The sequence below is a fragment of the Phoenix dactylifera genome, chromosome 3 (genome assembly GCF_051530095.1).
Source record: "Phoenix dactylifera cultivar Ajwa chromosome 3, Ajwa_hap1_PhDact_Kaust_v1.1, whole genome shotgun sequence".
Lineage (NCBI taxonomy): Eukaryota > Viridiplantae > Streptophyta > Magnoliopsida > Arecales > Arecaceae > Phoenix > Phoenix dactylifera.
Window position 1 is genome coordinate 51,477,614 of NC_143192.1, and position 18,737 is coordinate 51,496,350.

The 18,737-nt window shown below is 38.9% G+C and overlaps 1 protein-coding gene across 11 annotated transcripts; it reads right to left on the reverse strand.

Annotated features, from left to right (window-relative positions):
- Positions 1-1,847: 1,847 nt before the first annotated feature.
- Positions 1,848-18,385, reverse strand: HGL1 (heteroglycan glucosidase 1). 11 transcript variants are annotated; one of them, XR_015976647.1, is made up of 26 exons: positions 18,139-18,378; positions 17,739-18,009; positions 16,626-16,694; positions 16,419-16,556; positions 16,184-16,301; positions 14,971-15,053; positions 14,657-14,752; positions 12,704-12,872; positions 12,487-12,629; positions 12,323-12,409; positions 11,947-12,132; positions 10,379-10,546; positions 8,142-8,262; positions 7,995-8,064; positions 7,709-7,796; positions 7,507-7,627; positions 5,531-5,724; positions 5,338-5,446; positions 5,165-5,201; positions 4,993-5,075; positions 4,686-4,841; positions 4,455-4,548; positions 3,156-3,258; positions 2,752-2,925; positions 2,320-2,465; positions 1,848-2,227 (listed from the first exon to the last, which is right to left on the reverse strand). XR_015976647.1 is itself a non-coding variant. In XM_088718976.1 (25 exons), exons 1-25 carry the CDS (start codon positions 18,288-18,290, stop codon positions 2,034-2,036), a joined length of 3,276 nt encoding a protein of 1,091 aa, XP_088575102.1. In that variant the 5' UTR covers positions 18,291-18,378; the 3' UTR covers positions 1,848-2,033. The 11 variants fall into 11 exon arrangements, 7 of the variants coding, with proteins under 7 accessions (XP_088575102.1, XP_088575103.1, XP_088575105.1 ...); XR_015976648.1 differs by lacking the exon at positions 4,455-4,548 and having other exon boundaries at positions 3,156-3,285; XM_088718976.1 differs by lacking the exon at positions 4,455-4,548.
- Between the last annotated feature and the right edge of the window lie 352 nt (positions 18,386-18,737).

The window sequence follows — 18,737 nt, forward strand, 5'->3', positions numbered from 1 at the left end:
AAGTCGCCGTTATGTCCCGATTTTCTCCCGTGGAGTGCCTGGATTTGGCGCTCCAGCTTTTCGACCTTCTTGTCGAGTTCATCATTCTGGAGGATCGCTACAGCGGTTCCTCCGGGTGCAGGTTGCCCTGGAACCGACTCAGCTTCTGAAGGCTGTGGCCAGCCTCCGTGATCTCTGACAGGGTGCTCTCTCCAGAGGGAGGCCTGGACTTGAGAGTCCTGACCTCGAAGAGGAAGCCCGCTTGTAGGGGGCTCCAGTTGAACTGGAGCCGGGGGAGGCGGTGCTGCTGGAATGCCCCTGGGTTGCAAGCTTTGGACGGCGGTAGCCAACGCCTGCACTTGCTGCACCAGGGCATCAAATTGTTCCGGTTGAACTTGAGGTGCTGGCTCAACCGGGGGTGGTGAGTTCCGAACGGAACATTCTGGGCTTGGTGGAGGACGTCGAGAGGCGTTGGAAGCCCCTTTGCTTCTTAGCTTCATGGTAGCGAACTCGGACCCTTCCTCTAGCGCCAACTGTTGCTGGAAATTGGACCCGGGGGCCGCCGTGAAGCCGGGGAAGGAGGAGCTCCGCTGCTGTAGGAGGCGGGCGGCGGTGCGCCGGCTGGCTGCGTCCTCCGCCGCGGGGGGTGTGCAAGTCCTGCAAGGAAAACCGGTGGCCGGGCTCCCCGGCGCCGGCCCTCCGATGCCTAAGTCAGAGGGGGCAAGTATGTGGAGAGAGCAGGGAAGAGAGTATATGGAGAAGACAGCAAGAACATTCGGATAAGATAAAGAAGACGAAGAGGATGATATCCTCAATTGTGTCTGTGCTTCCCCGGCGGGTTCAGTCCCGGGGATCTGTTTCCGTTTTTTGTTCTTCCTCTCCCTCTTCCCCCCAGGTTTTCTTTTATAGGAGGATTTTGGTTACCTGGGAGGTGACAGGAGGTTTGTCCTGTTTTGTAATAATTGGACATGATTTGGCCCATTAATGGCGTAGTGGAGAATAAGGCCGGATCGGACCGGAGTCAGGGAGCTGTCACGGTCGATCGGACCTGTTGGAGTCGCTGAACCGCCGGCCTTAGTGGGCCTGGGGTTCGTGGATGGTAAGTGCATTAATTGCTGAATGAACCGGCGGTCAGGAAGGGCCATACGCTCTAATGGTCCAGCGATCCGGAGATCGTCTTGAGCCGTGTTCATTAAATGTCTGAGTGCATCGGAGACTTGAAGAGGTCTCGTGCATTAATGACGAGTCGTGCCGAACGCCTGCAGAGATCTCATGCTTTGATGGCTCAAAGATGTGGCAGGCGGCAAGTTGTAGTTGAGTTGTCAAATCCCTTGGAGGATTGAGTGCTTGGTTAAGGCATCGGCTCGGCAGAGGTGCCGAGCCGAGCTGGTCGCCCAATGGGGCGCCCTGTGGCGGGGTTGCCTTGTATCCCTGGTCGGCGTCTTTTGAGCAAGCGCTTCCTAACCGAGCGCCTCCCTTTGGCGCTATCTCTGGTCGGCATCCTCTGGTCGGCTCTTTCTAGCCGAGCAGCCGTACTTGGGCGTTTTAGTCGGGTGCCTTTCCTTGGCGCTCTCTTCGTTCGGCGCTCCTTCTGCTCGGCACTTACTAGCCGAGCATCCTTCGGGTCGGCGCCCTTTGGCCGAGCGCCTTCCCGGCCAGTACCCTTCGGCCGAGCACCTCCACAACAGTATAACTTGGGGTTTTTCCCCCAACAAGAATTATCCCTTCCCTTCTCTCTTACCTTTTGCACTTAGGTAAATAAGGTTATTCTTCAACCGTTTTGAGCGTTTAGCAAGATATCTCTCCACCTATCTCCTCCACCAAAAGCAGCCTCAAATACCATCATTACTCACACAGTTCTAAAAGACTGAAAAAAATCCTTCTTTATCATCCCATTAAAAATCATACCATCTTTTTCTCGCAGATCTACAAGAAGCAATAACTGATAGTTAAATATTTTGCTTCACCTCATATGCAAGACAATCCTTCTTTATCATCCCATTAAAAATCGTACTATCTTTTCTCGCAGATCTACAAGAAGCAATGATCGAGAGTTACAAATTTTGCTTCACCTCATATTCATGACAAATCCTCAAAGGGCTGTCTTTAGACACTGGCCTCTCTACAGACCACAACTCTAGATTAGCTGTTCCGGTTCCCCAGTGCACCATGCATTTGTTTACCTGACTTAGGTCAAAGCGATTGACCAGACTCAGTCCTGCACATTTGTCAACCAGCATCCATTCCCCTGAACGCAAGTGGAAAGAAGAAAAAAGTCAACTTATATTTGCAGAACACCATCACTGTTAGCATAGAGGTCAAAAGATGAAGAAGTGTTACCATTTGGGAGGAGATTCCCCTCAAATGATTGCTCTCCAGATTCATGGCCTATTTCATGCTTTGAACCATCAATGGAATTGAATACAACCAAAACTTCAGTCGGGTGCAGGAGAGTGAACATTGGGTGCACGCGCAAACAAACCAACCTTCAGAACAAAAGGACTTCAACAAGTTATTAGCGGACAAGAATATACAGTTTTGTGGACCTAGCTTGTCAGACAGCAATTAGGTAACCCAGATTATAGAACTAAAGTTCCAGAACTAAATAACCTGTACAATTGAATGAGAGCATCAAAACACACTTCATGTAAAATGATATAGCTTGCACTAAGTTTCTGAACATTCTCATTATTCCAGAAATGAGTCACCAGGTTCGAGAGATTTTTGGAACAACAGTATTAATCCTGATAAGTAAACATGGTTACTGCTAACCTTGAAAATCCACCAGAACCAGCTCCCACATTTTGGGCTATAATTCTAGAATCAATTCGGACAACCTTTGAATCATCTTCTGGAATAGATATCTGGCGCCGGATAATTAACCCACCACCAATATCCCCTTCTAAGCAAAGTGATTCCTCTTCTCCTGATTGTTCAAGATTTCTCCTACAAATACAATTTTTTGTTATATTTATTCATTATAAAGGGAAACATCTATCATAACCAAAGATGCAGCAGTTATTTGAAATATTTTTCTGTCAAAGCTTTTGTAATAGGCTCATGCCGATAATTCTCGCAAATACAACTAATTGATCTCGAAAATCCACCCGAACCAAATGCCACAAAGTGTGCTATTACTTAACAGAAATAAAATATGAGTTCATCAATAGCCTTACTCAACAACTGTATATTCCTCTGAGCATCCAGCAGACCGGTATTCAGTGCCACTGTATTCTTCGTATCCATCAACTTCAACTCTGCTGTGAAGCCATTGGGTGCCTAAAAGAAATCATCCAAACAGAGCAGCTAATTTCAAAGTAAGTCCTAATGACACCACAACCAAATTCCAATTTAAGTAAAACCTGTCTACCAGTTTACACATTTACAAATCTAACAAGCGTATCTTGAAGACATGGGATAAGCACCAGTGCATCCGAGACCATTATAAAAAAGAAATTAGCAATAAACTAAGCTAATCTTCTACATGTGATATTAGGCTTCATTTTAGAAATAATTTGGAATGGTACATTGACTTTGATGTCTATAAATTTTTTACTTTCTATTTAATCCATAAATTAGCCCAAGTATAACAGCATCAGCATACTAAAAAATTTAAATTATAACATACCATGTTCTATGTCAGTTGCAGATATACCGTATTATTCCATATCATAGCGCCCCAAGTATTGACAAGCTCAAGTGCAAGAGAGTGAAACCAACAAGCATACACTAAAGATGTACAGATATAAATAAAGGAATATAGTCATTTAATTTATGCTGGGTTTGCTGTAAAATAATGAATCAAGTATTTCTTAACATTTAATCATGTCTAGTGCTTACAAAAACATCATGCATCTGAATCGTGCTTGGACATGCATTGCTAATTCCCTTAAAATTGCAAAACAAAACTTGAACCTTAAATTTAAATTAAACTATAAAAGAAAGAACATTCTATAGAAAGTAAAATCCAATTAAGTTTGCATAGATAAGTACCAATATCTCCCTCTGTGTCTTAGTATGGCAATGTGGCAACTGGTTGAGTTGATTCAGAATGAAAAAACCCCCGACCCTTTCACCAAAAAAGGAAAAAAAGTAAACTCAACCCATACCTGACCCACAACCTTAGCCCTTATCAAAACCTTGTGTACTTCAATAGTTTTCGGGTGTCTGATGTTATACCACACAGCATAAAACAACCCTTCTAACTTTCGAAAGTTAACATTAAAAATGGTAAAGTATAGTGCCATTAAAGACAATATATTTGTTAAAACTTTAATCATATAATTATGAAAGTTTTGCAAGTAGACCAAATCTCTATTAATATCAAACTTTATGTACAAAAGCATATTATCTTAACTAATAGTGAAGATTTTGTTGAATTTAATGGTCTAATGTTACCTCACTTGTAGCAATTTTCTATCAATTTACTGGGTGGATGCATACAAAACACATTTATACATATAAGTCATATGTACCACTACTGCTTATGTTTCCTTTTACACCCTACTCAAAAGCAATTCAAGTATCTCATTCAGAGAGACTGAAAGCTAATCAAACAGAACTGTATTCCTGAGGAAAAAAACAAAGAGGAAAAAAATTCGCCACATTCAAAAGTCTTTGGAGAACAGGTGTGACATCAAGCAAATACCATAACATATTTTTACTATTATTAGCTTGAAGAAAAAGATAGTAAGTGCACAACTTACCAGAAGGAAGATGCGTCATAGAGATAATTCGACCCCCAATCCAAGGAACCACTTTAAGAACCCAGTCACCACTCTTTAGCTCAATGGGGGTATTCGAGAGCTCAATTCCCTTTTGTCCTGAAAACCTACCTACATCTGGGATACACCTAGCCCTTTCTGCATCAATCAGTTAACCATATGAGCATGGCGACTAAACAATCACAAGCTAATCTTCAACTTCAACAGCAGAAGTGCATGCAAATCAACTCGATGGGAAACTTATGTAAAACACAAATAGTTGCAAATCACCGGAGCAAAATGTATATACCCAAAAGATCACCGCATAGGATCCCCAATCTCCACAACCCTATCCTGTATAATTTTGCATGGTAAAATCCAAGCACCTGATGTCTAGCAGCCAATGTTACTAGGCATGATGGAAGAGGATTTTCAAGCAACGAGAACATGGATTTCACAAAACACTAAAACAATAATCATACAATTGATGACCTGCAACAGCATCAGTCCCATGAGTGCCTATGAGAATAACAATAACAAATGCCATCAAGCCACTAATATTTTTATTCTGATAGTAGCTACTTCATCAACATGCTTTTTTAAATCTTCAAAACATGAACAGAAAAATATGGCAGCATCATGGAGAAGTCATTACCCAACAGTGTTTGGTACTGATTTTCACTGGCTGCTACCAAGTTAGACACTTCCGATTCTGGAGGCATCGTAATATGTAGTTCCTCTCCATCAACACCCCGTGCATCAATCTGAATTTTACAATTAAAGAAAAGCTCAAAATTTCACATCACTATCATATCTAAAATCACTTAACATCTGAATAGAAAACATACCATGGCACCTCCTCCCAGCAGTATTTGTGCATGGAGAGCACGTTTAGGCCTCTTCCATGATCCTTCAGTTTTGGATACTTTAACTTTCAGCATTGAAGAATGCAGTTCGGCAACATAATATGTTAAGAGATAATTCCCTTGAGTGTACTCATATCCATCACCATCATCTTCGAAGAGAACACCTTCAGCTTTCCCTGGGGAAAGAGAACTGCAGTTATGGTGCAGAAAAAGAAAATCTAATTTATGATCCATTAGGGTATAATTTCTTAACTCTAGATACCTAATACTTTTTCAGGATAGTTTGGCAAACGCAGTTGGTAGAAAACTCTCTCTCTCTCTCTCTCTCTCTCTCTCTCTCTCTCATGAGTCTTGTGAAATTCATTGATTTGTGGATTTTAGCGCAATGACAATCAATGTAAACGGGAAAAAAGACTGAACCTAAAAGGAAGGGGGAAAAGATATTTTGCAAGATTTTCTTATTTAAGACTAGGAGGGGTAAGGCCCACTTTTTCTAGCCTAACACTACCGTGGAGCTGACTCCAGCAGGAATTGAACCCCCACCCTCTTGCCCGAGGGGCAATGGTATATTTTAAAAGATTTCACATGAAGGAAAAAGAAAATATAAAGAACTTAAACTGAAAAATAAGCCAATTTTGGTCAACTAGCATGCACAATCAAAGTTTGAAGCACCAACATATAATCATACAAGGTGCTGAAATGCTACAGAATGTCATAACAACATCATTAGATGAGCACAATTGTGCATTGTCCCACCAAATATGTTGGTCATTATTGTGCTTCATACCTTAGATACCATGAACTGTTGCATGATGACACAAGCAGCTGGCCCCACATTGATCCAGATGTGACTGTTCGCAAATTCATGTTTGTTACTCCAAGTAACCACAAACTACCAATCAGATAAAGCATAGCCCTAAGTCCAGCTTGACCCAGATCTGACAAGTTCAAATGGCGATTCAAGTCAAATTGGTTCTCTTTTCAGATAAGCTCCATGTCGCACCAAAGTTTTAGGGGCTAGGCACAAACCTTTTAACTAATAAAAATCAGGTCTAATGAGGGTGCATTATCAGATCTGATCAGGTCTAATTTTTCAAAATCCATAATTAACCAGATCAAATATGAGGTTTATGCAGGACTCATGCCCTGCCTTCAGGTTTATACTTCAAGGATGGGTCAGATCCAGGTATAGGAGAATTACTTGGACCCCTAGCAAGCAACAATAGATTCACGCAAATCTTAAAAAGAAGCAATAATATAACCCTGGAAAAGTATAATTTGGAATAAGGAATCCATAGTTTATCCATTATATCATAAGATGAGCACTGAGTATTTTCCAACATCATTCCTCTTCTTAGTCTTCTAGCAACGCTGTCCATCAAATGAATATTTATTTCAACAATTATCCATATAAAGACCTGCATAATGAGGAGTCACCGGAAAACAAAACCAGCTTATTTATATTAAAATGTCACTCAAAGGAAGCATTGTAAAAGGATGTTGCAGATGATGGATAGTGGACTCTTTCAAGGATCCTCCATAACCAAGAATATGGATAGGTCACAAATGTCAATCTGGAGCACCAATTTGTCTAATTCGAGATGAATTTTTTTGGCTCCATGCTTGTCCTATGACATGAAACATTATAACAATACCAGTCACCTAGCTCATTGTTTATGCTGGTCTTTATAGTCAAGTGACCAGACCCCAGCATTTGAATTTTCTTACATTCAATTATCAATGTACCAAACATCATGACCATGGCAATGCAGTTGCAACCAACCAGAACACGACATGATCCAAACCCCTCCCCAATTTGGTTCGGGTACAGTATCTTAACTCAGGTTTGAATTAACTGGTTAGGATGGGTAAAGTTATGCTGGACCTAGTTTCAAAATGGAATAGCTAAATTTAGGATTCAAAAGACATCGTGTCAAAAGCAGATGATAGCAATATACCATCTTTGTCTAAAGCAATAATGAGTGATATCTCATCAGCTGGTTTTGCCTCGCTGACATGTTGAAGAGGAGGACCCACAGGGATAATTGAACCACCTTGCAAATAGAAAGTTGGCAAATCCTGAATTTTTATACAAATAAAGGTTAGTAAAACAATTTCTTCCCCACTACGAAGCAAATCTTTTGGATTACATGAACTTACTGGATGTGAATCACCAAAATCAAAACGCAACCAGATTCCCTTTGGCAGCACATGTAACAGTTCATGTGAACATTGCTCAGGTACAGTGCTGTTGACCATGCATCAAGATTATGAAAAATATTAGAAAAGAAGTTTTCTAATTTTAGAAAAAAGTATAGCACTCTATTACTGTATACACAAAAAAATGATTAAGAATATAGCATTATAAAACACACATTTTGTTCTTCCAAAATATTTAAGGATCCAAAGGAAGAAAATACATATTTGGATCCAAAGAAAGTAATACCTGGCACAAATTAAAAGTGGTCCCAACAGAAAGGAATTTTCAACTGCCCTCAAACGAGAATCTTGTGGATCTGCATAAGCCAACCGAGCATCAAGACCTCCACTAACCATGGCCTACAGAAATTGGTTTCCAAGAAGAGGAGGATACCAGCAAAAAAAGTGGGAGCTGCAACGGGAGTTCCCTTTGTATGAGCCATATAGAAAAGAGTATATATGTGTGGTATAAGCCGATAGCGCCTCATCAATGCAAGGCGGCATACTTCTTCGCACTATAAAATGAAATAGTAATACAATTAAAGAAGCTAAGATATACTTAAAAAGAATGTCAAGTCCGAACTCTGTGACCTATCCAAAAAAGATCTAGAGTAAAAATCATTTCAGAAAAAGAAGATGATCAAAAAAAGGAGTGCAGAAATTTAATGAACAGATGACAAGACCTATGTTCCCCTTGAATAAACAAATAACTTTACTGTCAAGGATGCTAGCATGTCAAACAACCTTAAGGTGATTAGTAAATCTAGGTTCACAGGAAGCTGCAGAAGCGCTTCTGGCAACTGCATAATATCCTAATGCTCTTTGTATCTTTTGGAGCAGTAATTCTTAGGGTTCGCAAATTTTTACCAGACCTGCCTGGCTGACTTGGTTCAATCCAGGGAAAAAATATATAACTATACAATCTTTAACTAAGAACTGGGTCTGGCAAAAATATATAAATTTAAAACCAAGTCAGATTCGGGTCCCCACATCCAGATTTATCGGTTTCTTACTATAGGAATCTACATGGAGTCCAAACTGGGATAGGTATGGGTTGACAAAATTAAAACTAAACCAATTTAGAATCACTTTCTTTTATGTTATATGCAGTGTTAACCAGGTCAGCTGCAGGTTGATCAAATAAAAACCGAACCAATTTGAATTTTTCCTTAGCATATGACAGTTTCACATTTCAAGTTAAAAAAGTTTTGCCAAACAAGCTCGGTTCTGGTAAATTGAATTAATATCAGGTTTGGTTTTAGATAGTGCAGCTCAAAATCCAAGTCCAGAGTCTTGGTTAAACATAAAACTGTATGTTTGAGCTGATGTTTGGCCCAGAAACAAACCAGTTTTTTGCCATTAAATCTACATCTTAATTAAAGCGGTAAAAGAAATTCCACGGACAATGTATTTCTACTTTTTCTTGGATTAGCCTTAATTCTAACTGATCAATCCTCTCTCTCTCACACACACACACACATATTGCTCCCACAACCACCACTCTCAGTGTGCCTGACCCCACCATCAGCCATCCCCCCTCCTCCCTCCACTCCAATCCCTCTCTATCCACCCTCCCATCTGCCTTGCGCTCAAAACTAGAGTTAGGGTCTTATCAGGTTGAGCTGGGCACAATCAGGCTTAGAAAACTAGAGAGGTCAAGGCAGGATGGGCTCAAGCCAGTAGGTTTTATCTTGATACCCAGCTCTGGCTCAGCCTGGCATGACCAATACCAGGGTCTAGTCACAATTCAAACTAAATATTGACAGCATTCTGGATCTGCTTTCACTATTAAGGTCCCTCATATTTATAAATGACCGTAACTATCACTAATGGCCATATCTGGAGTATCTAAGATTAAGGGTTTTTGATAAGCAGATGCTGATTACGCCAAACGATCCATCCTTTCATGATGGTTGGGCAGACATCAGTGGTGCCCATAGAGCAGACAATTTCACAAATTGGAAATGGATATATTTGCCTTGTACTCTGTGATACAAATAAATTTCTTCTACAAGATCCAGTATTTCACAAAAGAATGCAGCCATAGAGAATAACATGATAGGTATGTGATCAAAAAGTGCAAGCTTGCTGTAAGGTATGGATGAGCTATATTTTCATAAAGCAACAAAACAATAGATGGGGTGATCTCCCACTGTTTACTAAAAGTATGAAGATTAATGTACTTATTTTCTTTTCAGCATCCCCGCATTTGTATTTAAAAGGTAGAAGTAGCATCCAAGAATCCAATGGAACTAAATAATAATGACACCAGTACAACAGTATTAGACTACTACTAGTAGTATATATTAGCTAATAAATCAGCATTGTAGGTCAACTGCACTTTTTACATGAATCAAAAAGCTCCCAGTGTTGCAGTATCGAATTAAAAACAAAAAAAAAAAGGTCAGTGCAATCTAACTCCCAAATCTTCTCAGTTTCACCAGAAGCATCTAAGTTCTACATATCCTAGAGCCAACATTTTGGATAAGGTTTTCATTATGTACTCCGGTTTATCGATAATTTCAAAATAATATGAGTGATCGATGTTTACTTTCTAGAATCTCACTATTTAGCCAAATGATCATACAACAATAACCGATGGTTTAAGGTATTTGAAGGATGAGTACATACCTCTTCTCCAAAAGACCATGGTTCGTGGTCAATGGTCCCAGACTCAGAATGCCCACGACAAAAGGGAAACAAAGCACCTACTGCCATCCATCTTCCAAAAAGTTTTGGAGTTGCATTTCCAGCGAATCCACCAATATCTGGTCCTGACAACGGCTGCCCACTGAGCCCCTGTCCCAAAAACAAAATCTTGAGCACAAGTGGAGGTAACACACCTCAAAATTCATACTACTAGAAAACACTCATGATTGACAGGAAATCTCTACTTCAAAAACCAAGTAGGAGAACAGAACTGTTTACTTTGTTGAGCCATATAGCACTTATGACAAGGAGACCTCTTTGGTAGCATATTATAACATTTCTAGCTCCAGGACAGAATCAGATGATGTATTCAAGTTTTTTTATTTGTATATATACTGAGGTCTTTTTAAGGCAATACTTCAACAAACACACACACACACACACACACTCTTAAGTTAGCTGGCAAGACTATATCTACATTGTTTTTGACATCCTGTAAGCATCGGCACATCATAAATAAAGAAGGATAAGAAAACAAACAGAAAAGAAGAGAAACCTAATATAAAAGTTCAATAAACAGCAAGAATCAACCCATGATATGGACAATGGCATATGTTCAATGTCAATCATGTCATCTCTGTGAGCCTAGCACATGGTAGATCATAGCTTGTCTCAAGCCAAAGACAAAAGGGAGTAAGCTACAGCGTATTAACTAGCCTTATTGCATAACATGCACCGTATGTTTGAAAGAGGGAGTGACAGAACATATAATTAGTTGAAATCATTGAAGACCGTGATACAAGAAATTTGACCATCAAACGTTATGATGCTGCCAAAAATGAAATGCACACTGCAAGTGGGGTTTATAATGGGAACGTAAGGAGTACGCGATCGCTTACCATGTAACATCATCTCGAATCCACGACATCTGATGCACGTGATATGTAATACAGAATTATAGATGGCTGCAATACCCATACAACTAAAGATTTTTTATTATCATTTGTGAAATTTGACAAGTTCAAACCTGATCCTGAAAGGTGCACTTACTATTTCTCTCCCTCAAACATAAGGTTTGAACTTAGGCAGATGATAGCATGGCAGAGACCCTCATAGACAGACCGGCAGTCTAAAACATGGGTTTACTATCAGATTGCATTTCGAAGTTAAACAGTGAAAGCAGTTTTACTATGCACCATGATGTAAGCACAACATATATAAAGTAGAGAACGCCTACAAAATCTCGTACATGATACTCAAACAACAACAGAATTGCATATAGCAGTATGTAATTCTCCCAAATACTATTAAACTTTGGAATAAGATGGCCAATTGCCAGAAATGTATTATTAGTTTCATACGTTTACTTACAAGATCCTAAACAAATGGATGGATGTCTCTAACCTAAATACTTTAACCACCTCCAGTGACTGAAGATAGTCCTGAGTAACTTTTAATCCTCTAATAGTAGCTGAAGCTATTCAATTCTATTTCAAGTATACTACCATATATTAGCATAAACAGTAGCTTTTTGTGCAGCATCAACTTACCAATTGAAGCACCATAGGTATACTCATATGTAGGTGCTCCCAGTTTGATAGGTTATCTCCAGTCCAGGTTGCAGCATAACGTTGACTTCCTATGAAACCGGCTCTGGTGAGAACAAATGGTCGTTTAGTCCCACTAGCCATTTTCATTCCCTCATAAGTTGATCTTGCCATCAGCATGCCATAAACCTGTATGGAGATGAAAATTAGAACTTGATATTCCAACTATAACTATGAATTAGAACATAACACATATAACAAGAATTTAATAGCTCATAAACCCCTTGTTTTACTTTAAATCAAGAAAACAAAATGATTAACTGCAATTTATGTTAGCATAACCAATAAAAGCAGAAAAAATGTTAGCTCGAGGACTTACATTGTGATAATGAGTGTGATTTTGGCGACCACCAAGTTCAATGTCTCCTCTGTGAACGTTGCTCTCTGGCATTGTTTTTGTTACAGTCTACATATCAAGAATGTTAGTTTTAATCACCAATAACAGAAAGTGCAAAATATAAAGTTAACTATTCTAAGATTTGCCTTGAAAACAGCAGGCTCATTCATATCATTCCATATTCCATCGACTCCATTAGCCATGAAGTTCCTCACTAAATTAGCCCACCAGAAACGTGCTTTTTCTTGCGTGAAATCAGGAAAAACACAAGGGCCGGGCCACACCTTCCCTTGAAAATAGCAAAGAAAAGGGATAATGAACATCAAATCTCAAATTTATATCGAAACTCAATGAAAACCTTACCAACAAAAGGCTTCCCATCTGCTCTTTGTATCCAGATATCACTTTGAGAACCACTATCATAGACAAAGTAACCCTTTTCATGTTTAATCCCAGGATCAAGCATCCAGATTGCTCTGAAGCCAATGGCATGAAGGTCGTTTACCATGGATTTTGGATCAGGGAAACGTTCCTGCAATAATAACAAATACTAAAATCTGTGCATTTGGAAAATTACCCTGAATCTACAGAATACATGAGAAAGTTAATAAGGTTCTACAATAAAACATATCTAAGCATAAATAAGAGCTATATGCGAGCAGATATGCTCATATGGAAAAGTGTATGAGACCTTTTATTCTTTACACCCTTTGTGCAGGCAATGTAATAGATCCTCAAGTTCTTTATGCACCCGCAATACAAAAACAGACATAAATTGCCTCAAATTGGAAGAATAAATGACTAGTAAACAAATCCTAGAATCAATGAACATTCATATGGTGTAAAAGCAAACCTGAAAATTTGTGAACATGCATTAGCAAGCTTTGAGTTACAGTGGTCTAGTGATATTTTTAGTCCCCTGTAGGGCTCACTAGCTCCTGAAGCAAGAGAAATTACCTAACCGACCAAAAGGAATTATGATATGGCCACTTGATACTGCTCTCAAGATTTTTTTTACAAAAAAAATATGTATTTACTTGACCCAGAAAATGCATATTAAAAAGCCACTCCCAAATAGTCAGAACAAGCTTTGACAGGTATTCTTATGATTTTTAATCAAATATTTGATACCTGAAAGATTGTTAGGTTAGAAAAAGAAAAGAAATAAAGAAAAGAAAGAAAGAAAGAAAAGAACTGATAAATCTCAATAGAAGGTTGCAACGATTACTAAACTTCTCATATAGCCAAATACAAAGTTTGGCACCTGTCATGCATATCATCATGCATCAGTGATCAATCATGCAGCTATGATTACTAATCAGAAGAAGATGGATAAAGGCTGATTAGTATTTATTCCATGAGAACAATTTTGAAAATCTCAGTACAACTAGAAAATTATTCTACAGCATTTATAGCATGTATTTTGAAAAATGTTCCATTGCTCTCTAATTAGTCAATGAAATGCATGCTTGAGGTTTTATTTTTGCCTCATGCTAAAATTTTGGTACACCAGGACAAGGAGATTATCTCTGCAAGGGATCAGTTTGATTGCTGCATTGGTTGGAGAAATGCAAGAAAAGAGTTTAGTACATGAAGTCTCAACATGAAATCCCTATTTTGCACAAGTGTGATCCACAGTAAACCAAAACACCTTCCTTCACATACATACAAGAAACATGAAACACCAAAAATACATCAAATACAGCATGATACATGATATCAGACTGCTTGAAATATCAATTATTGCAAGTGTTAATCTTCCATGAGGTTCAATATTGTCATGATGTAACAAACAATTTGAAGTACTGATTCTGATGCCCATACAGGAATCCAACTGGTACAACCCGTACCGAGTGTCAATATAGCACATTCCTTGGCACCAAACTCAGTTTAGGGGGCCCTACCAGGTACTGATTACCCTGCTGGTACAGTATGATACGTAGCTTACTGACCAGAACAATCCGATAACTAAAAACATCATTTGAAAACAAACAACTCCAACATCAGCATGATATACATGTATCCATATGCACATAAACATGAAAAATCCATCGCATGGATGTACACGAAACACGTTTCTAAATAATGAATGAGATTATTGTTTGCATTTAGATGTCTAGTCGTATTTAATCTCCATTTGCTAGCCACTTGAACTATGATACAAGCAGCTTATTCGTTTCATATCTGCCACATCATAAGCCTGATCTTAAAATGACCAAAAAAAATTAAGCCTCTAAATAAAACCTCCTATGGTGACTATAGAGATGCACAATAATGACTGAATATTGTATCCAGGCTTAGTATGAAGGAACATACTTTGTCAAATGTAAAACATCGAAAGCCATCCATATAGTCAATGTCCATCCATATGACATCACAAGGTATGCGTTTCTCTCGAAATGTTCGAGCAATCTGTAACAGGAAAAAGCCAAAGTATGAACATCAGAAGCGAAAGCCAGCACATATTTATTATAATAAACTTAATTTTATGGCCATACCAGGGTCCAAGGGCTACTGATTTCATAAAGGAAAACAATTAAACTAGTTCGCAAACCCAAAAAAAAAAAAAAAAGATTTAAAATGCAAACAAAAGAAGCAATATGCAAGTTAAGTGATTAATATCAAAGTACCTCAAGAACTTTTGCAGCAGAGTCATAGCTCCAACGACATTGATGATAGCCAAGTGACCATTTTGGAGGCATAAAAACAGTTCCTAAAATTTTAACGGAGAAGAATGGATATGGAAACCAAATTGTAATGGTAAAAGCAATATAGATCACAAGAGAAATTTCAACTATCATGAGCAAATTGCCAAGTCTTATATGATTTGATAATGTTCGGTTTTTATACTAACTGCTGCCTCAGATACTTATATATGTTATAGTTGAATGTCATAATGTAGAAACTACTAGAGGATGGTACGTGCAATGCATGTACATCAAGCCACTGAAGCAATGCAAATGACATCATAAAGGGAAACAAGAAAAGATATAATTTTGCATAAAATTGCCAGTATAATTTAGGTACTTTCAGAAACAATTGATAACAAAAATAGAATATTTTGTTGTTTGTTTACCAAAGTCTCCCAATGTAAATATATTGGAGTTATGTATGTTCAGTAAATGCCATAAGAGAGAGGCCATAATTATATTCAACTTTTAATGTTAAGCCATTGTTCTTGCAATGAACCACTGCACTGTTGTGGAGTTCAATACAAAATCATGTAGTTTTCGTTGAATCCAGATATTGGCCTCCCATTAACACGTTACTGAATTTGGTGACAAGCCTTCCAATAATTATAATTATCTAATGTTGGCTAGACATAGTTATTGATGTCCCACTTGCACAGTCTTCACCACATGACAGGGGATCATTAATTTTCAATTTCAAGTTGATCACCTAAAAAAGTTCAGTTAGGACCACCCTGGTTTGTGTGAGGAACCTACTTGTGTTGTTAAATTTCTCATTGGACAATTAGAATAATAATATTGCACAACTCTATTCACCAGCAAGTTCACTAATCAACTTTCTTGAGCATTTAGCTCTATGATCTAGAAGCTATCAAAGACGCTATTTAAAACACATGCTGAAAAGCAATCAAATCACTAATTTAATTCAACAAATTAAACTTCATTTGGCCTTAAAAATATGTTTATACATGAAAAATAAGCACGAAAAATGTCCTGCTGGATTCAAGTTTTTCTTGTCATTTAATCGGATATGTAGTAATCTAAGTACACAACAAATACAAATAGAGACAACACGTAAATTCAAATCTATGAAATAGATTAGAGTGTTTTAAATGATAGCTAGAAAATTGGGAAATGCTTTTAAGAAAATAACCAATTGCATGAGACAGTGACATCAGGACATCAGTAGGTGTCTCAAATGGACCAAATGTAATCACAGGGTAAACATCCGCGGCCATAAACTTTATCGTGGAATCTTCCCGTAAGTCAACCTGTCAAAAAAGAATTCGATCACCAGACTGATAGAATTCGGCATCACTTTAGAGGTGAAACCAAAACATGAATGAGTCTGGAAGATCCATCTACAGAAGGAAGGAATCTTGCCCAACCTCACAACGCCGAGTTGTGTCAGCAAGAACACCCAATGCCTTTCCATCTGGTAGAAGAGCTAGAACCCAAGGATGCGACTGATACAGGGATGTGGTTCCTGGACCAAAACCCCATGCATCCGTGTTCCATGTAAAAATCTGAAATGAGCATGGGGGTTAAGTAATTGGACAACATAGATGCCATAGGTAACTGGATAGATGACATACCCGCTTGCCTGTCCGCTCAAGCTGCCCACTTACTTCTCCAGTTCCATAAAAAGATGATCCAGGACGAAGCTGTGCAACAAAAGGTGCATATTATATAATAATATCAAAAACATTTATATCATAAAAGTTAACATAAAGATAAGAACTCCAAAGAAATAACTAAAATAGTTAAGTTTCACATAAGTGAGGTAAGCAAATTATTATTAATTTCAAATAAAATTTATAGCAGAGATATATTCTACTTTCTATGGATTAGCAGAATGACCAAAGCATAAGTTTAGACACAAAAGAAAAAACAATAGAAGTGGATATATGCACATTCACCTCTCCCCTTCATTTCAAAGAAGTATGATTTCAAATTATTATAAAGCTTATAGACCCTTCCTATCTTAATTATATTACGTAGAAACTCCGATTTTTGGTTTTCTTAAGTGTCATTACTTTTGGACCCTTGGGATGCTGCAAGATGGATCATGCCACATCTAGACACTCCACTCTGAAGTATCTCGTTGACAACGAAAAAAAGTGCTGGCACTTGAAACTTTTTTGGAGTGCCATGGAGGAGACTCCAGTTTCAAGTGCTAGACACTTTAAGCAAAGTGCCATCATGTTTTTGATATAAAGTTATTACAATTTTATGGATATTCTAAGTGAAGTATCATTATGATTTTACTATAAAGTTATCATTGTTAGCTATTAATGTAAGTATTTAAACACATCATAAGTAATCTTAAATCAGGCTAAGCAACAAAACAACGGTATATGCATAAATATATGGATATCAAGTTACTTATACATACATATATGTATGTCATGTCCTCGTGTCTAGATGTTTTTTGAGGATAAATGTCACGTCCCTATGCCTAGAATTTTGGAGGCTGCCGTGCCGGATGGCCAGATGTGCCAAATGTATAGGCAATACTGAAGCTTAACTTCAACTTATGAGCCATGATCGTCAACGAAGATCAACATTATCAATCAATTTAAGTACAGCAATTTGTCCAGTAAACTGCACATCATGATAATCTCATCATATATAAGTTCAAACAAGTGCTAAACTCTACATAATTTCAGCTACAAAGATCAAAATCACGGAAAGAAACAACAGCAAACCTGAATCTTGACCATCTGCTGTCCATAAACACGTTCAAACATAGGGATATACTCCGGCACCCTATGTACCATGATCGGCGTCTCCCTTGCCTTGGGGTCAGCAAAAGAAATGCTCGGAAACGCCACATCTCTGTCATTCCCCGAGCAATCGAACCGGAAAACCCCCTCTTCAAGTATGGGCTCGAATACCATCCGCCCGGATGTGGCATCCGCGGTGGCCCTCCCTCCGTCCATCCCGAAACCGCCGCCTCCACGACCCAAACTCCACCTCCTGCACGCAAAAAACTGCTCGAATCAAGAATTCGCTCTCCTCTCAAATTCTTTCTGTAATTGCTACTTTGGGCAAGAAAAAGAACCCATCGGATCGGAATGGCAGCAGGGATCGGGGGAGAGAGGACACCTGAAGAGACGAAGGCTGCGAGGGGATCGGAAGAGGCGAGAGTCGACGGAGAGAGAAGGCTTCAGGAGATTTAAAGGAGGGAGACGGGGAGGAGCACTTCGTGGATAGAGGGAGGATCGGATTCTGAGAGCTGGTGGAGTAATTAATTCCATAACCACTCTTTCTTCTGCTAGCAACAATGATCATGTATGTAGCACGTGCGCGCGCGCGCGAGCGGCGGAAGCCGGCACAGTGACGACAGACTCGAGAGTCAAGAGAGAGGATTGTATTAAATTTATTTATTTTCGTGTTGGATTCCGTCTTTCGCTCCGGTTGCCGTCTTTCTTTGCCCTTGCGCAGTCACTGCCGACTCGTGGAGATCGCCCGTGATGGTCTGCTTGAAATATTCGTAGGAGTAAAACAATGGGTGGTGGCGTACCCTTCACTGGATTAAGATACAGTTATGGAATATAGCAGTGCATCTTTGGAGCCCGCTAATGTTATTAAAAGAAAAAAAATATATATTTATATATTTTTTTATTTTTGCAACTTTTTCCGGGGCTCGGGCATCAGGAATGAGACATACGAAAGAAATGTAGCTTTCCAGGCAAAAACTGAGA